The sequence below is a fragment of the Rhinatrema bivittatum genome, chromosome 7, assembly GCF_901001135.1.
Source record: "Rhinatrema bivittatum chromosome 7, aRhiBiv1.1, whole genome shotgun sequence".
NCBI lineage: Eukaryota > Metazoa > Chordata > Amphibia > Gymnophiona > Rhinatrematidae > Rhinatrema > Rhinatrema bivittatum.
Genome location: NC_042621.1, coordinates 9,295,130 through 9,319,733, shown reverse-complemented (window position 1 = coordinate 9,319,733; position 24,604 = coordinate 9,295,130). Strand labels below are relative to the sequence as shown.

Below are 24,604 nucleotides of genomic sequence, written 5' to 3'. Positions count from 1 at the left end.
GGGAAAGGGTCAAAGTTTGTGCATCATTAAAACCTTTCAGATATCTGAAGGTCTGTATCATGTCTCCCCTGCACATCCTCTCCCTGCACATCCTCTCCCTGCACATCCTCTCCCCCGCACATCCTCTCCCTGCACATCCTCTCCCTGCACATCCTCTCCCCTACACATCCTCTCCCTGCACATCCTCTCTCCTGCACATCCTCTCCCCTGCATATCCTCTCCCTGCACATCCTCTCCCCTGCATATCCTCTCCCTGCACATCCTCTCCCTGCACATCCTCTCTCCCTGCACATCCTCTCCCCTGCACATCCTCTCCCCTGCACATCCTCTCCCCTGCACATCCTCTCCCCTGCACATCCTCTCCCCTGCACATCCTCTCTCCCTGCACATCCTCTCCCTGCACATCCTCTCCCTTGCACATCTTCTCCCCTGCACATCCTCTCCCTTGCACATCCTCTCCCCTGCACATCCTCTCCCCTGCACATCCTCTCCCTGAACATCCTCTCTCCTGCACATCCTCTCCCCTGCACATCCTCTCTCCTGCACATCCTCTCTCCTGCACATCCTCTCCCCTGCACATCCTCTCTCCTGCACATCCTCTCCCCTGCACATCCTCTCTTCCTGGGTAAACATGTTCCGCTTAGAGCCATGTTCTCAGAAATTTAAGAAAAAGCTTAAGACATGGCTTTTCAAACAGGCATGTCCTGAATAGAGTCCATTTCCCTCCCCCCTCCTTCCCTCTATTCTTCTTGCTTCCTCTCCCCCCTTTCCCCTGCCCCCCCCTTACTACCAATCCTCATCCCCATTATTTCACTGTATTCATCATATTTTATATAGTTTACTGTATTCATCTTATATTATATCATCCAGTTTTAGTCCTGTAAATTCTCTCTCATGTATCTCAGTTTATCTTTTGCCTTTTTTACTAGATTCACCTTATTTTATATTATCCATTTTTAGTCCTGTACTTTATTGCCCCTGTACTTCAGTATATTTTATGCCTTGAATTTCAGTGTATTTTACGTCTTGTATTTCAGTATTTCTTACGCCTTGCATCTCAGTATATTTTTGCCCCGTTTTTCAGTATTTCCTATGCCTTGTTACCCCTGTACCATCTAGCCGTTATTTATTAGTTACGCCACTTTTTGTCTGAATCCTCTTCCCCTGTGTATTTTAGTACCTTTTTCCCGTGTTACCTTCCTCTAGCTTCCTCGTTCATATTAGTTTCTCCTATTATTCCATGTTACCCCTCCTCACCCCCCTTGTTCTTTGGTTCCTCTATCGTTCCCTTGTTTCCCCTATCCTTGTTCTCTGTAATACGTTAAGTTATCTGTAAACCGATATGATGTACCCACGAATACCAGTATAGAAAAGTTCTTAAGTAAATAAATGTTCAGATCCTTCAGCCTCTCCTCATAAGTCTTCTGATACAGACCCCACTCCATTTTGGTCGCCCTTCTCTGGACTGCCCAGAGAAGGGCGGGCTTCAGAACTGAATACAGTAGACCAGGTAAGGCCTCACCAAGGACCCATACAAGGGCATTATCACCTTTTTCTACCCAGCCCAGCATTCTTCTGGCTTTAGCTATTGCCTTGTCACGTTGCTTTGCTGCCTTCAGATCTCTAGAAAGTATAACCCCAAGGTCCCTCTCACAGTCTGTGCAAATTAGCCTTCCCACCCCCCCCCCCCCCCCTCCCATCACATACAGCTCTTTTGGACTAACACACACCCCTCCCTTCCCCTATCTAACCCGCCCCCCAGCCCTATCTAAATCCCCCCCTACCTTTGTTTTATTATTTACGGAGGCAGGCGTGGGTTGCGCACGCCGGCCGAGTGCCGGCACGTGATCCCCGGGCCCAGCGGCAGTGGCAAGGCCTCTGGCCACGCCCCCACGCCCTGCCCATTTTTTCAAGCCCTGGGACATACGCGCATCCCGGGGTTTGCCCGCGTCACCGAGCCTATGCAAAATAGGATCGGCGCGCGCAGGAGGGGTTTTAAAGGGTTACTCGCTTATATTACACGCACAACCCATTTAAAACCCGCCCCATAGGCTCTCACAGGCTCACAAACATACAGGCTCTCACTTGGACACATTCACAGGCACATAGATTCTCACACAGACACACACACATGCAACACAGGCTCTCAGACACACACACATGCACAAACACACAAGCTCTCAGATACACACAGGCTCTGTCACTCACACACATACACACATGGCCTCTTTTTGTCTTTGGCCATGGTGGGATGAGCTCCACTCGGCCCCGTGGGCCTTCCTGATGTGGCGGGAGGAAGCGAAGCTGTGCATCTAGGGTTAAAAAGTTTAATAAATTCAAGCAGAGCAGCTTAGATGTCTTTGTCCCGCTGTGGCACTTCAGCTCCCCTCCTGCTGTGCGACTCTGAGAGGAGAGGTAGCAGCAGACAGAGATCTGCTCCAGCCCCAGGGCCAAGAAGCTGTGCCCTCCTCACAAAAAAAATTCTTCTCGGCCATTTTGAGAACCTGGAACATCGCGGCCCCCAGAAACCCCCTGTCCCGGGAAAGTCCCTCACTCTCCCCCACATCCCCCACAAACTCCCGCGCTTCTCCCCGTCTCTCCCTTCCCACACTGTGGGTCAGCAGGGAGTCTGTGCAGGAGGAGGAGGAGAGAGGCGCTTCTCCCGCCGCTCACTCTCCGCACGGAGATATTACCATATGCCTGGGAGTGGGAGCCACTTCTCACCCCCACTCCCACATTCCCCGGACTCTCTCTTTACCCCAGAATAGAAGCCGGAATCTCAGCCTCTCACCCTCCCCCTCCCTCCCTTGGCAACATCCCCTCACCAGCACCGGGATTTAACACCCAGGCGCGCTCCCCCCCCCCCCCCCATCTTCCCTGAATGGCCTCTCCAATGGCCACTGGTGGCTTGCAGCCTCTCCTTTGGCTGTCGACGGCCGCGCGGCCTCTCCTGCTGCCACCAGCTCCCCGCCTCCCCTGTGTGTGGAGGGGAGAGGGAACGTTTGGAGTGGACAGAGCAGAATAGATGAAAGAAGAGCTACTCTGTTTCCTAATCCAGCCCTCCCTTCCTCTTATTTTTCCTCATCTGGGGAAGTAGTAGTCTCGGGGTGCCCCGTGGCTGTGCCTTTGAGTCATGGAGAATTTTTATAGCTGCCCTGCCATTGGTTGACAGAGAGCATTTTTAAAGCTACCTTGCCATTATGGGTAGTGCTTGCGGTCACTAGGTGACTCCATTTCTTACCTAGTTTCATACAGGGAAAGACAATTTCTAATGTTTAGTGATGCTGGCAATGTAAATTTCTCTGCAATAAGTGCATTGTCTTGACCATGTGCAAATTTCTGTACCGAAGAAGGAAATTGGGTATCCTGAACTGTTCACATCTCTCTTTGTAAGGACTTTGCTCTAAAGGTGCTGGGGTAGATGAGGAAAGCCCTTCTCACTGATGACCTTTGGGGATAAAGGGGGACCCGCACAATCACTCTCTAATTGGTGCTGGCAGAGACACCAAATGATTTGCCTGTTCAGCCAGCCAGTGGGAGCTGGAACTCCTGCTGCATTTCCTCTTGCATCTCTTTGCCTGGGAAACTATTGTGGAATATCCCAAGTGGGCAAACAGCAGTTGAGACATGCACTCCAAGGAAAAAAATACTTTTTTTTTTTTTTTTGCATGTGTGCAAGGCACTTATAAAGCATATTGAGATCTGTTTGTATGTCTGGTGCGTTGTTATGACCATTCAATTTGTTCTAATTAGTCAATGGCCATCACAACACTTGACAACAGGAGCACCTTAGTGCCTGTGGATCCCTTTTCTGAAAGTTTTTTATCCCCATCATCTATAAAATCAAAGTATTTCATGCTGGATGGCAGTGACATGGAAATATAATGCACGTATTTATCAGTCTTATTATATAAGCCCATGACTGAACATATGCTTACTGCTTTGGGAATGTCAAATCTCCCATTTTGCCACTGGAAACAGATGTCTTTTGCTATACAATGAGCAGAATGGGTCGGGAATGTTTCTACATTATGCATATGCTGAGCGGTGTCTAGTAATTTCGTTAGATCTAAGGTTAGCGTGACCTCCAAGGAAAGTCAAAGCAGAATATTTAATTTAATGCAGGAGGCCATGGCATCAATTTATAACTACAGCAGTTTACTTACGAAAAATTGAGTCTGATTGTTAATTTAAAAAAAAATATATATATATTCATTCTAAATTTTATGTTTCATCTGTTAATAATGTCTTTTACCATACTAGTGTAAATCAATTAGAAGACTGTAAGCATTATGCAGCATCTATTTAAATACATTATTGCAGCTTAAAAAGCTTATTATAAAAGCCAAGGGAATCTTTAATTCTTTCCCAGAAATTTTCAACATCATTCTTTATCCACACATATTTAAGAGCAACATTTTCAGTGGTGCTCAGGACAATAAAATTGAGAATGTAGAGAAAATAAATGAGTACAACTTAAGACGTAACTGACCAGAGCAGTGTTTCCCAGTCCTCTCTTGGAGGCACACCTAGCCATTTGGGTTTTCAGGATTGCCACAACGAATATGCATGAGATAGATTTGCATACCCTGGGTCTCCAATGTATGCAAATCTATCTCATACATATTCATCATTGATATCCTGAAAACTCAACTGGCTAGGTGTGCTTCCAAGAGAGGACTAGGAAACACTGGCCCAGACAAAGCATTACTTTTAAGATATGGATAGAGAACAGGAAAGAAAATTCTTATTCTAGCCTCTTAATAATGATAGCATAGTGTTAGCATAATAATTTGAATTTATATTGCACCTTGCACTGAAGCAACATTACAATATATCTTTCAATTTTTTATAAACACAAGCTTTTAAAGGGAAGTGAGAATAATGGAGCGAACGGAGATGAAGCACGTTGCTCTGCAGCTGACCCTTGTATAGCTCTGAGCATAGTCCTGGACTCCTGCCTCAAACCTTATCGCAACTTGCCCATTGGACTTCACCACCTGCCTAGGCATCCAGAGGTCAGGCAAGTCTTGAAGGGTAAATTTTCAAACACTCACGCGCTTCTTACGCACGTGAAACAAAAGTTAACCATCCTGAATAAGGTGCCACTAAGTGGATTCTTAGCTGGCTGAATGTATGCTCATACTTTCACAACACACATACATTTAACTGTCTAGAAAAGAGGCTCCCAGAGGTGGGGGCAATTTAGAAGCATGGTTGGAAATTATGTGTGCAGAAAGTACATTTTAAAACTGTACGGGCCCAATATTCAGCCAGCAGATAGCCGGATAAGTAGGACAATGGGAGGATTGGGGTGACCTACTTAGCTGGATAAGTTATCTGGCTAAGTAGCAATCTTCAGTCTTAAACAGATAACTTATCTGCTTTAGTTAGACCTGCTCAATACTTAGATAATAATTATCCGTCTAAATAGCGATTTGTCTAGGGATATTCAGCAGCGTAGCCGTGCTGCTGAATATCCCATCTTAGTTAGCTGGATATGTCTATCTGGCTAATTTAGATAAACAGACAACTTTTGAATATTGACCCCATACGTGAATAAGCTAATGTGCATACATTACACCTTTTTAGAGGGTGACGATGTCTGTGTGCACTTTTAGCCACTTAAGATCATCTTCAAACACCACAGGGACATGACTGCTTTCACACACTGCTTCTGCCTGCTAGGCACTAAACACCAGGGGGCCTAAATGCACTGACTTCATGAGAACATAAGAAATTGCCACGCTGGGTCAGACCAAGGATCCATCAAGCCCAGCATCCTGTTTCCAACAGAGGCCAAACCAGGCCACAAGAACCTGGCAATTACCCAAACACTAAGAAGATCCCATGCTACTGATGCAATTAATAGCAGTGGCTATTCCCTAAGTAAACTTGATTAATAGCCATTAATGGAATTCTCCTCCAAGAATTTATCCAAACCTTTTTTGAACCCAGCTACACTAACTGCACTAACCACATCCTCTGGCAACAAATTCCAGAGCTTTATTGTGCGTTGAGTGAAAAAGAATTTTCTCCGATTAGTCTTAAATGTGCTCCTTGCTAACTTCATGGAATGCCCCCTGGTCCTTCTATTATTCGAAAGTGTAAATAACTGATTCACATCTACTCATTCAAGACCTCTTAAAGACCTCTATCATATCCCCCCTCAGCCGTCTCTTCTCCAAGCTGAACAGCCCTAACCTCTTCAGCCTTTCCTCATAGGGGAGCTGCTCCATCCCCTTTATCATTTTGGTTGCCCTTCTCTGTACCCTCTCCATCGCAACTATATCTTTTTTGAGATGCGGCGACCAGAATTGTACACAGTATTCAAGGTGCGGTCTAACCATGGAGCGATATAGAAGCAAGGCATTATGACATTTTCTGTTTTATTAACTATTCCCTTCCTAATAATTCCTAACATTCTGTTTGCTTTTTTGACTGCCAAAGCAGACTGAGCCGACAATTTTAAAGTATTATCCACTATGATGCCTAGATCTTTTTCCTGAGTGGTAGCTCCTAATATGGAACCTAACATCGTGTAACTACAGCAAGGGTTATTTTTCCCTATATGTAACACCTTGCACTTGTCCACATTAAATTTCATCTGCCATTTGGATGCCCAATCTTCCAGTCTTGCAAGGTCCTCCTGTAATGTATCACAATCCGCTTGTGATTTAACTACTCTGAATAATTTTGTATCATCCGCAAATCCACAGAGCATTCACGGAGCGGGATGCCAGTGGCCAGTGGTAGGTGTTCCACCTTCACGGAGCGGAAGGATGGAGGGCTGTCATCTCCCAATTAAATTAAAAAAAAAAACAGGGATGGGATCCATCAGGTCTAGAGGACGCATATAAAGAGCAGGTAGTAAAACACTGCATGGAGCGGCAGTAGCCACAGAGGCATTCACGGAGCGGGATGCCAGTGGCCAGTGGTAGGTGTCCACCTTCACGGAGCGGAAGGATGGAGGGCAGCCATCTCCCAATTAAAAAAAAACCAAAAAAAGAAAAAAACAGGGATGGGTTCATGGGCTATACGTATTACCAATTATTAGGCTTTTCAATATTTGATGATAGTTAATGTGACTTTCAAGGCATACTTCACTTTCAATGCATATCCAGCATAGCTCCCTGCTTCAACGACAGGGGAGAAGAAAAACTAATACTTCACACATATCCAGCATTGCCCTCTGCTTCATGGCAGAGAGCTATGCTGCCGCTTACCCAACTAATCAAACTTAATATTTCACTTGGAAGCAGCTCTATCACTGCTCTCTACATTAATAGTGGGGGTGAAAGGGAATTAGAACATAAGGTTACTAAGAGCCAAGAGAAACAGATAAGTATGAGAAAAAATAAGTGTGAAGCTTGCTGGGCAGACTGGATGGACCGATTGGTCTTCTTCTGCTGTCATTTCTATGTTTCTATGTAATTTGATAACCTCACTCATCGTATTCCTTTCCAGATCATTTATATATATATATTGAAAAGCACCGGTCCAAGTACAGATCCCTGAGGCACTCCACTGTTTACCCTTTTCCACTGAGAAAACTGACCATTTAATTCTACTCTCTGTTTCCTGTATTTTAACCAGTTTGTAATCCACGAAAGGACATCGCCTCCTATCCCATGACTTTTTAGTTTTCATAAAAGCCTCTCATGAGGGACTTTTCCAAATGCCCCTTCAAAAAAATGAAGCAGATTTGTTAGGTGAGACTTCCCTTGGGTAAATCTATGTTGACTGTGTTCCATTAAATCATGTCTTTCTATATGCTCTACGATTTTGATCTTGAGAATAGTTTCCCACTATTTTTCCTGGCACTGAAGTCAGACTCACTGGTCTATATTTACCCGGATCGCCCCTGGAGCCTTTTTTAAATATTGGGGTTACATTGGCCACTCTCCAGTCTTCAGGTTCAATGGATGATTTTAATGATAGGTTACAAATTTTAACTAATAGATCATAAATTTCATTTTTTAGTTCCTTCAGTACCCTAGGATGCATACCATCCGGTCCAGGTGATTTGTACTCTTTAGTTTGTCAATCTGGCCTACTACATCTTCCAGTTTTACAGTGATTTCTTCAGTTCGTCTGACTCATCACCCCTGAAAACCATCTCCAGAACTGGTATCTCCCCAACATCCTCATTAGTAAACACGGAAGCAAAGACTTCATTTAGTCTTTCTGCAATGGCCTTATCTTCCCTAAGAGCTCCTTTAACCCCTCAGTCATCTAATGGTCCAACCGACTCCCTCACAAGTTTCTTTGTTTGGATATATTTTTTAAAGTTTTTATTATGAGTTTTAGCCTCTATGGCAAACATCATTTCAAATTCTCTCTTCGCCTGTCTTATCAATGTTTTACACTTAACTTGTCAATGCTTATATTTTATCCTATTTTCTTCAGATTGATCATTCTTCCAATTTTTGAAGGATTTTTTTTGGCTAAAATAGCCTCTTTTACCTTTTAACCATGACTGTAATCGTTTTGCCTTCCTTCCACCTTTCTTAATGTGTGGAATACATATGGACTGCGCCTCTAGGATTGTATTTTTAAACAATGTCCATGCCTGTTGAACACTTTTAACCTTTGCAGCTGCACATTTCAGTTTTTTTCTATTTTCCTCATTTTATCAAAGTTTCCCTTCTGAAAGTTTAGTGTTAGAGCTGCAGATTTACTTATTGTCCCCCTTCCAGTTATTAGTTTAAATTTGATCATGTTATGATCACTGTTGCCAAGTGGCCCCACCACCGTTACCTCTCTCACCAAATCCTGTGTTCCACTAAGAATTAAATCTAAAATAGCTCCCTCTCTTGTTGGTTCCTGAACCAATTGCTCCATGAAGCAATCATTTATTACATCCAGGAACTTTATGTCTCTAGCAAGTCCTGATGTTACATTTACCCAGTCAATATTGGGGTAATTGAAATCTAAATAACACAAAGAGCTAATCCTGCACCTCACCAAGTCCATCCACACACAGTGCAAGTAAGAGTCTTAGTCCCAAGAATTTCATCAATAATTTTTCATTTATTAGGTTTTCATCCTTATAACGGCATCTCCACTGACTTCAAGACCAACAATTTTGCACAGAGGTCCCCCGACACGGACCCGTGTTTCGCCGTGGCTGCGTCGGGAGGAACACGAAGTTTTCAAAAACCACTCTTGATGTTTAGCAACGAAGACTTCTTAGAAGCTATACATTAAACCACCAGAGGTGGCAGTAGTGAGCCGGTAGCGCCAGGCTGGGCTGTGGTCCCTCAGGTATTGGAACAGCGATCCCAGGGTGACTGAGCTGTAAAGAAACTAAGAAACAGGCCGATACAGTAAAGCGCGGCCATGCTTACCCTATTTCTAACCCGCTTTGTGCGCACAATTTGGCCGCGTAAGTCTAACCCGCGATTCCCCATCCGTTTTTACCAATCCTTACCGCTTCTTGAAATAGACGCGTATCTCTTTCCGCCCGCGGTATGTATATGATATGTAAACGATCAGATTAGCTATTCCCTCCGATATAGTAACGTGCGCCCCGATTATCGCCTTTTTAACCAGCTGTTTTGCCGTGTCTTTAACCTGCTAATTTACTGCCTATCCTGACCCTGGCGTTAGTGTGGTGAACTTAGCCGCCCAGTCCCAAACCAACCCAATCCACAGAAAAAAATGCTTCTCGCACAAGGGGGAAAAATGATTACAAAAAATAAAGCAAGGCGCAGGGCAAAAATCATTTCTGGATTACGCTCGGGCATCGGGGATTGCCAGCTTGACAAGCGTCAGGCAAGCCCCAGCAGAGAGAAACGAAATTTCACGGGCAAACTTTCCCCCAGCCCCCGCTCACCTGCCCTGGCCGCGGCCACACAAGCCCCCAGCAGCAGCAGCAGAAGGGCGTCCACGGGTGCCGGTCTCCCGTGCGGGCGCGCTGACAGCTCCGGAGCAGCCCCAGTCCTCTCTCCCCTCCTCCCGAGGTACAGGCACCGCGGCTCCCCTTCCTCCCGGGGGCAGCCGGCAGCGAGAGCGGCTTCAGCAGCCCGGGGTGGATCGGGTGCTCCCCATGCGAGGCGGCTTCCAGCAGCCCCCGCCGGCGAAGGCTGAATGTCTGAGGTCACGGCGTGCGCTCATGCACCTTCGCTGCCTTGAGCGCCCAAACTGGACGTACAGGCGGTGAATTGAACTGCGAGCTCATCATGCCAAAAAAATTGCACCGGCAGGCAACTTGAAGATTGCCAGATAAAAAAAAAAAAGCTGCCCTCGGCCGGAGTGATAGGCGGGCAGCTGCCTCCCCTCCCCCATCAGAGAGAGATGCCCACTTCTGCCAGGACCTTTTAGCCTGTGGTGCCAGTGTAAAGGATCCCAGCTCACTGGCGTGCCTGCCTCTCAGGCACCGTTACAGCCCAGCAGTGTGAGGTGAAAGAAATTCTGCTGGAGCCGACTGCACGGAGTGCCAGCAGCAGCGCTCGCTGCGGGTGCAATGCATGGAGTGCCAGGGCGGCCCCGGGCTCCCCGCCTATTCCGCCGGCTGCCACACAAAGGCGAGCGGTGGAGCCCTGGGGGGGGGGGGGGGGGGGGCGGCGGCTCCCCTACCTTTCCTGCATGCGAGGCAGCTCCGGCTCGCCTGCCTCCCTCCCTCCACTCCGCCGCTCACTGCCTCCCCAGCGCCATCTTGCAGCTTGTGACGTGGGGCGCTCACCCCTGCCCCAAATTTGACTAGGAGCCTTGAGCACCCAAATTGAACATGCAGGCGGGCGCTCAAGGCAGCGAAGGTGCATGAGCGCACGCCGTGACCTGAGCGCCCGGCTGGACGTCCGAGGTCACGGCGTGCGCTCATGCACCTTCGCTGCCTTGAGCGTCCAAATTGCACGTACAGGCGTGCGTTCATGCACCTTCGCCGGCGGGGGCTGCTGGAAGCCGCCTCGCATGGGGAGCGCCCGATCCGCCCCGGGCTGCTGAAGCCGCTCTCGCCGCCGGCTGCCCCCGGGAGGCAGGGGAGCCGTGGTGCGCGCCTCGGGAGGAGGGAAGAGAGGACTGGGGCTGCTCCGGAGCTGTCAGAGCACCCGCATGGGAGACCGGCACCCATGGGCGCCCTTCTGCTGCTGCTGGGGGCTTGTGTGGCCGCGGCCAGGGCAGGTGAGCGGGGGCTGGGGGGAAAGTTTGCCTGTGAAATTTCATCTCTCTTGCCCATCCGAAGGAGGGTGCTTTGTTGCGCTCCCTGCCTCCGATCGCCGGCTGCTGGGGCTTGCTGGCACCGGGCGCTCAAGGCAGCGGGGTCTGTAGGAGAACCATCCACTTCCTGGTATCTGTCATTTCAAATGTCATTTGAAATGACAGATACCAGCGCACCCAGGATACTGTATAGGCGCTGTATAGCGCTCTATACAGTAAAATGGATTGCGCACGCCTACCGCTTCATGGACGTGCTTTGGACACGGCTTTCATTTAAATACTGTATCGAGCAGTATGTGATCCAAACTGTGCTTGCGGCAAACGAGGGTATGCCCGGCACTGCCGCACTCTTTCTTACGCGTCCTTACTGTATCGGCCTGAAAGTGAGTAGGCAGTATATGCAGAGTTCTGGAATAAGTCCTTGATGGTAGCACTCACACAATAGCCTCTTAAGGCAGCCAGGAGTTGGTAAGCATTAGGCCCTCGAGGAGCGAATACCTGAACCCAGGGAAAGCTCTGAGAGATGGAACTCACTGATGTTGAAGCAGCAATGACTTCTTAGCAGAAGAGGTATACAGGAGCAAGTCCGGGACTTGGGCCCTCGAGGAGCGAGTACCGGTTCCGGATTGCGACCTGAAAGGAAAAAGAGAGAGTGAGGCCCCCGAGGAGTGGGTACCTCTAGTGAAGTCCGAGGGGGCAGAGTAGCTAGGGTTGCGGAGAGCGAATCCCATCCGCAGCAACCAGGAAGAAGCGAAGCCCTTGCCAACTCGTCTTGTTAGCGAAAACTGAGACCTTAAATATGTGGAGCAGGTGATGTCACCTCAGGGGGATGCCCCTGAGGTTCGCGCCAACGCTGGTACATCAGTCGGGCTGCGCGCGCACGCCCATAGGCATCTGGTCAACATGGCGGCTTACAGCGTCGAGCCGGTCCGGGAACGCCGGAGGAGGCATCTCCTGGCCGCAGCTAGCTGCTGCGGCCAGGAGATGCCGCAGCAGCTAGCCTTCCATCAACCCCGAAGGGAGTCGCCAACGAGGTAAGGTGGGCGGAGCAGAGACGTCGGACAGCGACGGACACAACATATAGTTTAAAATTTAGCGCTTTTTGTGCATACCAAAAAGCTTGCCTGTCACTATCTAAATTAGAAATCAGAAAAGCCTTTTTTGTTCTACTTGTTGATTAGTGTATTTTTATCAATTCTCTCTTTCTTCTAATGGTATAACTAATAATCTACCCTTTTAATATGGCTTTAGTCATCTGCCACATTAACATTGGCTGATGTTTATGTGGTGCATTATTTTTCTGAAAATCAGTCCATTTGCTCTATATAAATTAAATAAATTCTTTATTCTGCACAAGCCATACCAGCATTTTCCAATTACTATAAATGGATTGTGGATTATCTGCATAAGCAGGCATGTGACTGGGCAATGGTCTGATATTACATATGAACATGCCATACTGCATCAGAACAAGGGTCCATCAAGCCCAGCATCCTGTTTCCAACAGTGGCCAATCTAGGCTACCTAGCAAGTACCCAAAAACTAAATACATCCCATACTACTGATGCTAGTAATAGCAGTGGCTATTTTCTAAGTAAACTTGATTTATATCAGGTAATGGACTTTCTCTCCATTACTTCAATCTCAGCTTTCTTGCACAGACAAAAAATATTTTCCGATAGAAACAGGTAATCAATCCTTGACTTTGAAGGATGAGATAATGAGTATAATCCCTGGTTATAGGATTAGGCACTCTCCAAATATTTAGAACCTGAAGTGAATCACATAGGAATTGAAGACCCTTATCAGATTTTGAAGACCTAGTTAAACAACTAGAATGATGGTCTAATTGGCACAATTAGATCCATGACACAATTCATATCATCACCTACAACAATCTGAGCCTTCTCCATTGCCAAGATAAGAGCTACCAATTCATGAAAAAAATATGATCATATTGATTTGGGCCATATGCAGATGTTAAAATTGTAGTCTTCCCAAATAATAGACCCAAGACCAAGACATATCTGCGTTCTGGATCTGAAATTGATTTTTCCGCTTGGAATGATATGGATCTGTGCAAAAATATTGCCACTCCCCAACTCTTAGAAGATTCTTGGACAGCAAATACCTATCCCACCTATCTTTTCTTTAATTTTAGATGTTCAGAAGCACACAGATGTTTCTCCTGCAAGAAAAAAAATAGTACCTTTTAACTTATTTAGATGGGAGAGTACTTTTTCTCTTTTAACAGGAGCACCCAATTCAGAGACATTCCAGGTTATACATTTATCTGGTGCTTGCATGATCTTGCCAGATAATAATTTGTAATCCTAGAGACATATTTAACGCTACTTGCCCCATACACAGGTGTGTATTTCCAATGTAGTGAGTAAATATGAAACTACTATGTCTTTGCCTGTTAGCTTTCCAATTAAATCCTCTTCTACCCTCTTTCCAAACTTCCCCCTGCCCTCCCTACCTCCTCCCTAGCCTCCCCATCCTTCCTTCCCCCTTGCTCCTTAATCTCTTCCATATCTACTTCAAATTAGGCGTAAGGAGGTCACACTGTTGATATGCTCGGGTGCCATCCCCTTCACTCACATGCAATATCCAGTTGTTCCTAACACATATATTGCTGCATATCAGTATGAGTTAACATTCAGTGTGATAACACATTATAAACTTAGGAAGTAGGAAATTATTAATATTTAAAACTCATCAACTTGGAAATCAGCTTGTGATACAATGCGACACACACTGTTCTTATTAGCTTACTAAACTGAACTGTTAATCAATCTCACCGTCAACTGTATACTGAAAGCATCTAACCTATATGACAGTAGGCAAATGAGTCTGCATTTACTCTTTCCATCGGCCAGGGAGAGCTTCAACACAAATTTTTCCTCATTAACGAGACACTAGTGCCAGAGTTGCTAATCACTGGAACTTCTCACCATTCTTTAACTATTACTTCTCTGGCCTCTGAGCAGGCACTTGGGTCAGAAATATTTTTGCGGCTTCTACCGTTGTGAACTGCTGCAAAGATCCATCATGCCAATCCTGCAATTGTGTTGGACAGGGGAGAGAAAATGTAATGTTGCACTTCTCTAATTTGCTGCATGTAGGCAAATTATTATTATAGCCCCTTAAAATTTCAATCTTATGTGCAAAATTTAACGGTTTCGCTGTGATCGCTCGTGGCAGAGGCCTGTTCTCGACTTGAGTTCCCAGCTGGTGTGTGTGCGCTTAGCTGTTAGTTTTTCCCTGCAACTTCGTTAGGGATCCACTGCTCAAGTACTGTTGCTAGCTCACTATTGAGGCCAGAATCCCTACAAACCTCAAATTATTACATATGGATCTGGTCTCCAGATCATCAATTTTATTATCATCAATTTGTTATAGTTATTAGCCTGTATTCATGTTTTTCCATTGATTTTAATAGTAGTTTATATTTGTCTTTTAAAGATTTTATTTTGTGTTACTGATCTTATGTTTATTACCATGGATATTTGTAAACCGTTGTGATAGAACCCTTCTAAATTTTATATATTTTCTAAATGACGGTATATAAAATTTAATAAATAAATACATTTTATAAATAAATAAATAAAATATCTCTTTCCGCAGCTGCTTTTTCAAGCACGATGATCTTAGTTTGCAGTGCGTTCATCTCATCCTTATTTGCACTTATTCTGGCCTCTGCTGAATCCATGCGTGAATTAAAACAATCAATCAAGCTGTACACTTAAGTTTCAGGGGTTGATACAACTGGAAAGCCTTGAAATTCAGCGATGTTAGGAAATGGCACCCGGAGCTTGACTGACTAGCGTCCTCCTCGGCTCATTACATCACGTGACCCCGGGAGAAAATCAGTTTAAGCCTATTGTCATCTTTGGAAAAATCCAGGAATTTAGGGGTAAAAATCTGATTAAACTGCAAATGAAGGACCCTAAGTAAGAATAACACACTGCCATACAGTCTGATGCTGTTCAAAAATAAATTCTTTACTGGAATAACTGATGCAGACGCAAACAAGAATAGTGCGATCCATACAGCTAAAAAACAAAAGATTATATACAGTCCAAAAATGCATGGAATACAGGACTAATTTCCTGTGGCACAGCATGAGTGGTCAAGGCTTTTTCTCAGTGCTTTTTATTTACAGTGCTTCCAACCTTCAGCATTTGCAAGCATTCATAGTCACACAACATTGCAGCATTCCTATTCTCAAGGCTGCTTATTGCTTAACCTTCTTTACTCTCAATTCTGTAGGAAGGGGCTGGCTTCTCCTGTCTTTCCCGGGCTATCCTCTGCTTCTCTCTGAGTCTACATTATATCCTTCTCTGGGAGCCACCCGGTACCCATAAGGCTCCGTCTTAAGGTGGACCAGGACCAGAGATGGCTGGGACTGGTCCTTTACACTGTTCTGGGTGTTTCTCAGGCATGCTCCTTCACACTCCCCTTTTACTATTTTTCACCTCCTTTGGTTCTTTCAATCTCAGAATCTTCTTTGGACCCCCAAGAAAATCTCCTAAAAGGCCTGAGGGGCTCCTCAGCCACCTTCCCAGGATGGAACACTGGAAGAAAGTACATGAGCCAAAGTGGGCTCTTGCATTTTGCTAAACACACTCCTTTACAAGGCCCCTCCCACTGGGCTATTTCATGGAAAGAGTATGCACTTCTCTCTGATATCATGCCTCCAGCGTCTATAAATACTCTGCATATAGAAAGGGACACTTTGGTGACGCCTTCACACACATTTTAGTAGTTATTAATGCAGCATAGTATCCCTTCCGGTTTGCCAGCAATGAAATTAACCCTAAAGTTAATTTAAACTTAACAAACCTAAATGTACACCCATTTGAAAAATCAGACAAAGTAGTATAAAAATGTGCATATACAATTTCTCAGTTGGAATTTTTTGTTGTTATTGTAGTTTGAAATTTTTATTGGAAGATTATGCAATTTAGATAGTATATTGCAACTCAACATCTTCTAGACTCATGGAACAATAGCAGGAGCCAAACACATATCAAAGTAAGTTCTTACTGGCCACTTTTAATCTCATCATGGCGTCCTGAATTCCAGTGCAAGTTATTTCTCTCCTTGCCCTAAAAAGTGACAAATCACTAGTTATTATGCTCTGGCACTTTTAAGAGATTGTGGTTTTAAGAGTCTTGGTTGGCTTAAACGAATCTATCTTTCCAGTCTTTAACTATAAGACTCATATATTTTTGTGATTATACTGCAGTCTTTCTCTGAAATAGCTTTGACCAGGAAGAATTGACATTACCCTTGGCCATGCTTTATATTACCCCTACAGGACATATTCCCATGCCAGGGATGGCAGGATACGGCGCTTCAAAAGCAGCTCTTGCTATGTTTTCTGGAGTAATGAGGCAAGAACTTTCCAAGTGGGGAGTTAACGTAGCTGCAGTTTATCCAGGTGGTTTCAAAACAGGTACGTATTAGATGGAATTACAGATTCTAAGGTAATTATTTTCTAAACGTTATGCAGACGTTCAAGATCTTATGGCGGACACAGATGAGGCGCAAGAAAATTATTTTCTGCGGTCATTTGTCCAACGTGAGTGACAAGGAACTCCCAACTTGCTGCCATCCACAAGCACTTGTTAGGAAAGTCGTTCTAGAAATTAATCTTTAATGCATAATAACTTAAAATTTCTAACAATACTGTGCCAACCATGTATTCTAATGGGTAGTAAATGTGTTGCGTAATCTGTATTTGACATGTTTATCTCTATAGCATTGTTCACTGTTAGAGAGCAAATTAAACAATTGCCTGAGCTAAAGAAGCGTGATCTGAAAAAAGGGACCCATGTGAGCTTGAAAGCCTGTGTACACAACCAGTTGAATTCTGCGCCACTATAATCTTCAAACTGTCCATGAAATTTCCTTAGAGCCATTAATACAACTCAGAAGTTTAAAAAAAAACCTTATTGATCTTGATCTTTTAACCACTGCTTTAACACCAGGTCTCAAATCCTGTGGATTAATATTTTAGGTATTTTGGGATCGCAGACACAGTGGGCTGAGCAGCACAAAAACATCCTGGAGAGCATCATGCCAGAAACGAAGGATGATTATGGAGAAGACTACATCTTCAAATTGAAAAATTGCTACCCTGAGATGATGCGCGCCTCCTCCACGGACCTTTCCCCTGTGCTACATGACGTGCGCCATGCTCTGTTAGCAAAGAGGCCAAATTGTTTATACACACCGAACGCCAGTGCTCTTCCTTTCCTCTTCCATCATTTTCCTCTCTGGATTTATGATGCGATCATCTTCAGAATGTTCGGAAGCAACAAGAACCTTCCACGCCGAGCCTTCGGGATGATTCAGAATAGCAGTAAATAATATGTAGAGAGGAATGACATCAGCTCCAGCTCTCAGACGTCCTGCCAGACTATGGAAACACACGCTCCAGAAACCATATTTACCTGTAACTGTATTTTTCATGTCAATGAGCATTGCTCATGAAACTACATTCAGTCTCACCACTAGGCAGTGAAACCAATGCTGCTGATACTCAGAGTTGGTAATATTATTTTGCTAACGCTATTCCATTCCATTTTGCATTTATGCTGCACAAATAGAAAATATGCTGTTAAATAAATTGCCTGCACAATTAATTTATGTACATAAGACTTTTTGATTACTTTTTATTAATAATGTATTTGTAGATGTTAAGGCTTTTTTTTTTTTTTTTGTGTCTAAAGGGGGGAAAATAAGCTTAGCCAGTCAGGCCCTAAGTCAGAAGTATCATGGCTTTGGGAAATATTTCACTGAGCTGAGCTGTTCAAATATGCTAATTTTTCTTTCTGATTTCAAGAGAAAACATGTAACAAGTTAACATATATACTGGTGGTAAGAATGGACTGAAGCTTCTATTGGAATTCCAGTGGTTCTGCTGAACTTATTTGGAACGCTGTCTTCCGAGAGTAATGAACAACCAACTCATAAAAACAATTGCCTTCTTTTGCCCCTACGTTATGGCACCTGCTTATCAACCTTCTTTGTGATGCTTTTCAAGAGAAAACAGGAAAAAATCAACTTCATCTTTTTGAGACTTTGCTAAAAAGCTACACCCTCCATGCACTGCTCCATATGGTGTAAGCATGCACAGAGAGCAGCAACTCCTGCTAATGGTCTGCTATGGATTTCATCACTCAGTCATTACTTTTTAAATGTGTTAAGTGTAACTTGCTGCTACATTGTCTGCAAGAATCAGCAGGATTTCTGTAATGATTATGGCTAGTATGCAGCATCCCTCACCAGCAGAGGTTCTCAATGAGCCATGCTTTCTTCTGCTCTGGCCACCATGACACAGAAAGGCCAGCCCTATTTAGCCCTGCCTCTCCCACAACTTGGTGCCTCTTCATCAAGTCATCTTGGCTCCTTGCATTGGTCCACCTTGCCTTGCTACTGTGTGTGGCCATCTTGCCCTATATGGCCTTGTCCTATGGCCTCCTTGGTCTTCTTGCCTTGTCCTGTGACCTTGCAGTGTCTTGTGGCTTTGGGCCTTATAGTCTCACTCTGCCTTGCCTTGTGGCCTGCTTAGGCCTCCTTTTCTGTTTCTTCCTTGTCTTGTCTTATATATACCTTGCTTTGCTTTACTTTCCTGGTTGTTTGTATTTGTATATTTTTTACTCTGTTCTCATGGTCCTGACTAGTCCTTGTCTCATCTTGCCCGGTCCTTCCTGTGGTCCCTGTTCCCTGTGTGCCTTCAGTACCAGCCATGTCTCTAGTTCCAGTCCCTATTTTCAGTTCCAAGCCTTGTTTTCTGTTCCAGCCCTTGGGCCGAGCTCCTGCTTGTCGCCAGCTCTTGCCTGACTCCAGTTCCAGTCCTTGTCTCCAGCCCCCACCCGGTTCCCCTGTCCTGCCTTTGCCTTGCCTTCCCTTTCAGCCTTATTCAGACTGATCATGCTGACTCGGACTTTCTCTGGCCTTGACCTCACTTGTTCACTGCTTGCCTTGACCTCCTGCTTGGACCCTGGCCTTGCTTGTTGCTGCCTGTGCCTGCTTTGACCTTCTTGGACCCTAATTTTGCTTGTTCGCTGCCGACCTTGACTTTCTGCTTGGATCTGACCTTGCTTATGTTGAAAAAATCCCAACACTACCAGTCCATCAGTGGATATTAATGCTGTCTGGTTCAATCTGACAGTCCACATCAGGCAATGCTGTTCATATTTCTGAGATTTCACTGCACAGTGGGCTGATGAAACCCTTATGGTACTCGCATAAGGATGTTTTGCTCCATGCTTCAGCAAGAGGAGTCCCAATAAATCAGTTGCCATTTCCCTCCCTAGAGCTTACAAAGGCTCTACAGGGAGCTGTCCTCTAGAGCTGCATGCTTGCCTGCTCCAAAGCTCTCCAAAGAATGACTGCGCTAAAGTTGGAGCATGCTCAGATCAAACAACACAAAACATTAACAATTCCACAATGGACTCTTGAGTACCGTTTTAGCTACTATCCATGGGTTACATTAAGCAGTTCTCAGAAAATTCCCCTGACCTGATTATAGCAGTCATCTCTGGTGCATTGTCGCAAACAGAATGACACCAGATTGGTTTGTGCAGTCCATATGACATCATCTGTGATATCGCAGTCACCATGGGCCAATCAGATCCAAAGACTGCCCCTGAGATTTCTGGGAAATTCCAAGAGAGCAGCAACAATGGTAGGAAAGTAAAACGTTCAGTTGAGGCAGAATGAGTATTTCTGCCTGTTCGGTGTCTTTTTGAAATATAGCACAGCGCATTACGGAAAGAATGGCTTTCTTTTAATGGAAAATCTTTTAATTTCTGTCCTAAAAATATGTGGTGTTAGCACATTCAGTTTTCTATAGGCCTTTGTTCTAGACAAAATCGACTGCATTACATTTCTGTCTAGCACAGTACAACTGCCATGATCTGCTGAGGTGCTGTCTGCCAAAATTATATGTATGTTTGGGAGGGGGGAAAGAGGATGTTTGGGAGAGAAAGAGGACAGGAGATAGCGAATGAAAAATTAACAGAAGACAGTGATGAGAAATTAGAGGCTATCAACACATCTTGTAAGGGTCATTGTGACTGTAGTGGAGACATCTTCAATGTTAAATGTTTAAAACTGATGGGGCATTGGAAAGAAACTCATTGTATTAAAAGCAACTGCTAATTCATATTTTTATAATGTGTATCTCTGCATATGCAGTATATCTATCGATAGATGGATATAATAAAACTGAAAGGAAAGCATGAATTTTAAGGTAACAAGATCAGTGAGGCTTTTAGTTTACATGCTTATGAACAGTGGAAGCTTAACGGGCATTTTTAATTTTTCATTATCTGGAACCGTATATAAAGGGCATTCAAGTTTTTCATAAGTATGGAACTAGCACCAGTGCCAGAATGATGCACCTGCATTGCATCTGGGTTAAATACCACTAGAATTGCACAGATCTCTGGTCACTTCACAGGGCCATTCCATACCATTATTTCCATTAGAAGAGGAATTTAAATGTTAAAGTTCTGCAAATGAGCAATGCATGTTGAATAATGCATATGTGCCACAAAAGGAGGCAGGCGTAGTGTATTTTGAATGGGGCAGTACTTGCCAGGAAAAGACCTGAACCACGATAGGTGCAGGCCCAGATTTAGGCACAGGCAACTGCATTGGGCATCAGACTTTGAAGGCGCCGAATATCCAAGCCAAGGAAACAGCCTGCTTATGCTTGCTATAAGGCCTTGTGCCAGCACAACCTCCAAGGGGCGCCCCGGTGGCACTCGACTTATTGACTTAAGTCTGGCACTGATTCGGTGATGATAAACGCGGGATGAGTGTGCAACGCCAAGCAGCAATAGCCTTGGCCTGCCTAAAAGGGGGGATGGAGGCCAGAGAGGCGCTGCCCAAATGCAAGGAGCAAAGTTGGCATTCTTCCATTGTGTAAGGCAGGAGATCAGTTCTGGGGCCACCGGACACCCATACATTATAAAACTTGCAGTAAAGGGCTGCTAGGCTAATAAAGCAGACACCAGGGTGTACATATGAGGAAATATGGTTGAAGTTCGGATGGTTTTCCCTTATAAAAAAGAAAAAGCGGCAATCGTCGAGGATGTAAATGTACTGCACACATACAGAAACTGATCACAGGAGCATGAAACAAAACACGGCGCATCTTCGCAGGCTGGGGAAAGATTTTTACCACCTTCCGAGGAAAAGATCCTTTGCTCAGATTGGTGATGTTCTGAAATATTTAACCAATAGAGTTGGGCACGACTGCACTAAAAACTGAAAAACAGAGATGGCCTTTTGAGGGAAAAGGAGATGGGGGTATAATGATATAATTAGATGCTAGACAAAGTGCTGATCCATTGAGTTAAGCTAATTGCCATATCTGGGACGAGGAAGGAATTTTATTTTTTTCATTGTGCTCCAGCCTTGGTTACAGATGGACAGAGACCTTCTTTTGCATTACAGTCTATAGACAACTGATAGGTAATGAAAAAATGCCTGGGCTCAATGGAGCTTTGATCTCACGGCACGCACCAAGTAGCTATGTCATTTCTTTGTAGATGTAGACCACAGCTGCTCAAACCAGTCCTGGGCCCCACCAGCTAATCAGGTTTTCAGGATTTCCCTAATGACTGCATTAGATTTATTTGCATGCACTACCTCCTATGTATGCAAATGTTTCTCATGCATATTCAGTAGGGATATCCTGAAAACCTGATTGGTGGGGGCCAGGGGCGAAACAGGTTTGAGCACCCTTGCTGTAGACACTGGAACATGTGAGGGGAATATTATTGCTGAAATAGTTTCTCTTTCATTCCCACATCATTGATTTTATGTAAATTATTTCATTGGCCTCACTCGCCAACTACTTGCTAGAGCTAGACAAATCAATCTGCCTGACACGTAATAGGTGAAAAACTTTTCTTTCATACTTTTGTATTAGAAGTCTCTTGTACATTGAAATATCTGAAACGTCCTCAGTTCTTTAGAGTTTGTGCTTTGCCTGGTGGGGCGGAGGGAAGAGCAGGAAGTGAAAATTTTATAACAGACTGCATAAATTAAAGGTTGTTATGTGTCCAAGTTACTCTGATTTTCAAAGTAAATTTATGCCCCTATTTTTGCTTCAAAAATTATCTTAAGAAACCACATGTGCACAATTCTGCTTCCTAGTGCATGTAGTTTTGTTGGGAGAATTTACACACACACCTTTGAAAATAAAAAAACCTATTTGCAGAACTCCCAATCCCACCCAGACTCCATCCCGCTGGAATGCCTCTCCTCTATGTGCATAAAAGTATGTACCTACCGTGTGTTCGTGCATCATTTTATGTGTTTATCACTTGCACGTATTTCTAAAGGGCTATGTCTGTGGATAAAGCGCTATGCTTCAGGATGTCAGTCTAGGAAATATCTCTGAATTACTGTACCATTCACAGCCTCTAGGAAGAGCAGTACTATTCTGTTGATCTAGAGGCGGTAGCTTGGAAAAGGCCACCATAGTATAATATTTGAGAGGGAAAGGAAGAAGATGGTTTAACCTTTTATTGGCATACATTGATGGAGAAGGAGTAGATTTAAAGATGGTCATTATTTAGGTCAACAAAGTGGAAGTCTCCTGTGCTAAGGAGGCTGCTTTAGTAAATCTGGATGCCCTAACTCTCCCGTTATATTGTTACCTAGGCTCTGACTGTTTGACGTGACCTTGCAATCCTCATGGCATTGCCATGACTTCAATGTAATAAAGCACAAAGCTAAGTCAAATTTATGAAATGATCCAAACATCCAAAAGAAGAATTGCTCAATGGCCAACTAAACGAGTGCCTTTCAACGTTTGTATTATTGCTAATAAAACAAATAAGTGAATATTATCTGTAAGTATACACTGCCTTTACTTTTTTTTGTGTAAAGAAAATACTGTGGTGTTTCATGATGGAGTACAGTTAAATAGTGATGATTTCCACCTCACTTTGGTCCACTTTTCAATCTTCAGCCCCCCTGTGCTTCTTGTTCCATCTCTGTCCTTGGTTTAATCTTCCCTCCAACTGTAGCTAGGATATAAAAATCTGCCTTTCTATTTCCGAGTTTGAGTACGCAGTTTAAGGAAATCAAATAACAACTAGTTTCTAGTCATAAAACTTTATGTAATGACCCACTGGGGTTCATTACTAATAATGCCCTTAGTTTAAGTCCTTTGTCTGGGGAAGAGAGGTGGAGATTATATGGGGGCACCATTCGGAACAGCCCCTCCCTGATGAGTAAATAAAAGCAGCAGTGAAGTTTGAGTTTAGAGTTTGGAGTAAGTTCAGGAGGTTTTCCTTCATTGGACTATTGGGTCTACTTAAGGATTCAGGCAGACTCTGCCTGGTATCCTTGGGCAAAGTCAGGGAGCTGCTTTTCCAGCCCACGCACTGCTGGTACAGCTTGCATCCCGGATTGTTTTGGGTTTTTGCTGTATTTTTCTTTGTAAGAAGCTGCAACTCCCCTGGGTGTTGTGTAGAGAGAGTTCACAGGGAAACCTTTCGCTGGGGGTTCCAGGATAGGGAAGAGCTGCCCCTCTGAAACTTCATGGAGGACAGAGGCAATGGTGGTTACTGCTGTAGAGGACTTCTGGTGTTTTTGGACTCGGTTTTGGGAAGAGATGTTTGGTTGCAAGGACTGGGAGGAAAGGTTTTGCTATCCCCTTCCTGCCCTGAAGAGGAACCTTTGATAGCTGTGGGTTCCTATGTTAATCCCTCCCATCTAGGGATCTGAAGATAGAGAGTGCGTGACTGAGTCATCTGGAGAACTGTGAATAAGATCAAACTAAACCTAAAGTCTGAGGACCCCCTCTTGTAGTCTTCGCCCCTGGGGAGAAATTGGGACTCTCTGCGCAGAGACCAATTTACCATTTTTACCAACTGGGGGGGGGGTGGGGGGTGTTTCCTGCACACACGAGGATCTGCTGCCCACTTGGGAACCTCATTTTATCTAGGCCCTGGAGGGTGAGTGTTTCCCCTGCCCTGGTAGTAAGAGACCCTTGCACAGATAGAAGAAGGACTGTGAACACCAAAGATCAATCTGTGATGCCTAGAACTGTTTGTACTGTGCCATTTAATGAACTGATTCACCTTCAGTAAAGTTTACGTTTGGACACTCAAAATCTGAGTCTCCTGCATGTTATTGACACCTACAGCACTCTCACAGGCCGATCCATTAAATCAGCGTGGAAAATGGGTGCTCAATGTTGAGCGTCTGCTTTCCTAACGCACGCCCAGCAACCTCTCCTGGGCGCGCGATCGATTATTTAAATGAGGGGTCGTGCTGCCAAGGAGGCACTAGGGGCAAATGTGCGCCCCTAGCACCTCCTCGGCAGCAGGTGCCCAGGAGAGGTCGGTTGTCAGTGGGTTAGGAAAACAGATGTTCAATTTAACTGTGTCCCTTTTCCTAA

General features: G+C 44.7%; 1 protein-coding gene across 1 annotated transcript in view; it reads left to right on the top strand.

Annotated features, from left to right (window-relative positions):
• Positions 1–24,157, top strand: part of HSD17B2 (hydroxysteroid 17-beta dehydrogenase 2) — a 125,415-nt gene extending 101,258 nt beyond the window's left edge. The window contains exons 4-5 of the mRNA XM_029608121.1: positions 16,487–16,624; positions 17,189–24,157. Of these exons, the coding sequence (XP_029463981.1) occupies positions 16,487–16,624; positions 17,189–17,541 (491 nt within the window). The 3' untranslated portion in view covers positions 17,542–24,157. The remainder of the gene's footprint in view (positions 1–16,486; positions 16,625–17,188) is intronic.
• Positions 24,158–24,604: the final 447 nt, after the last annotated feature.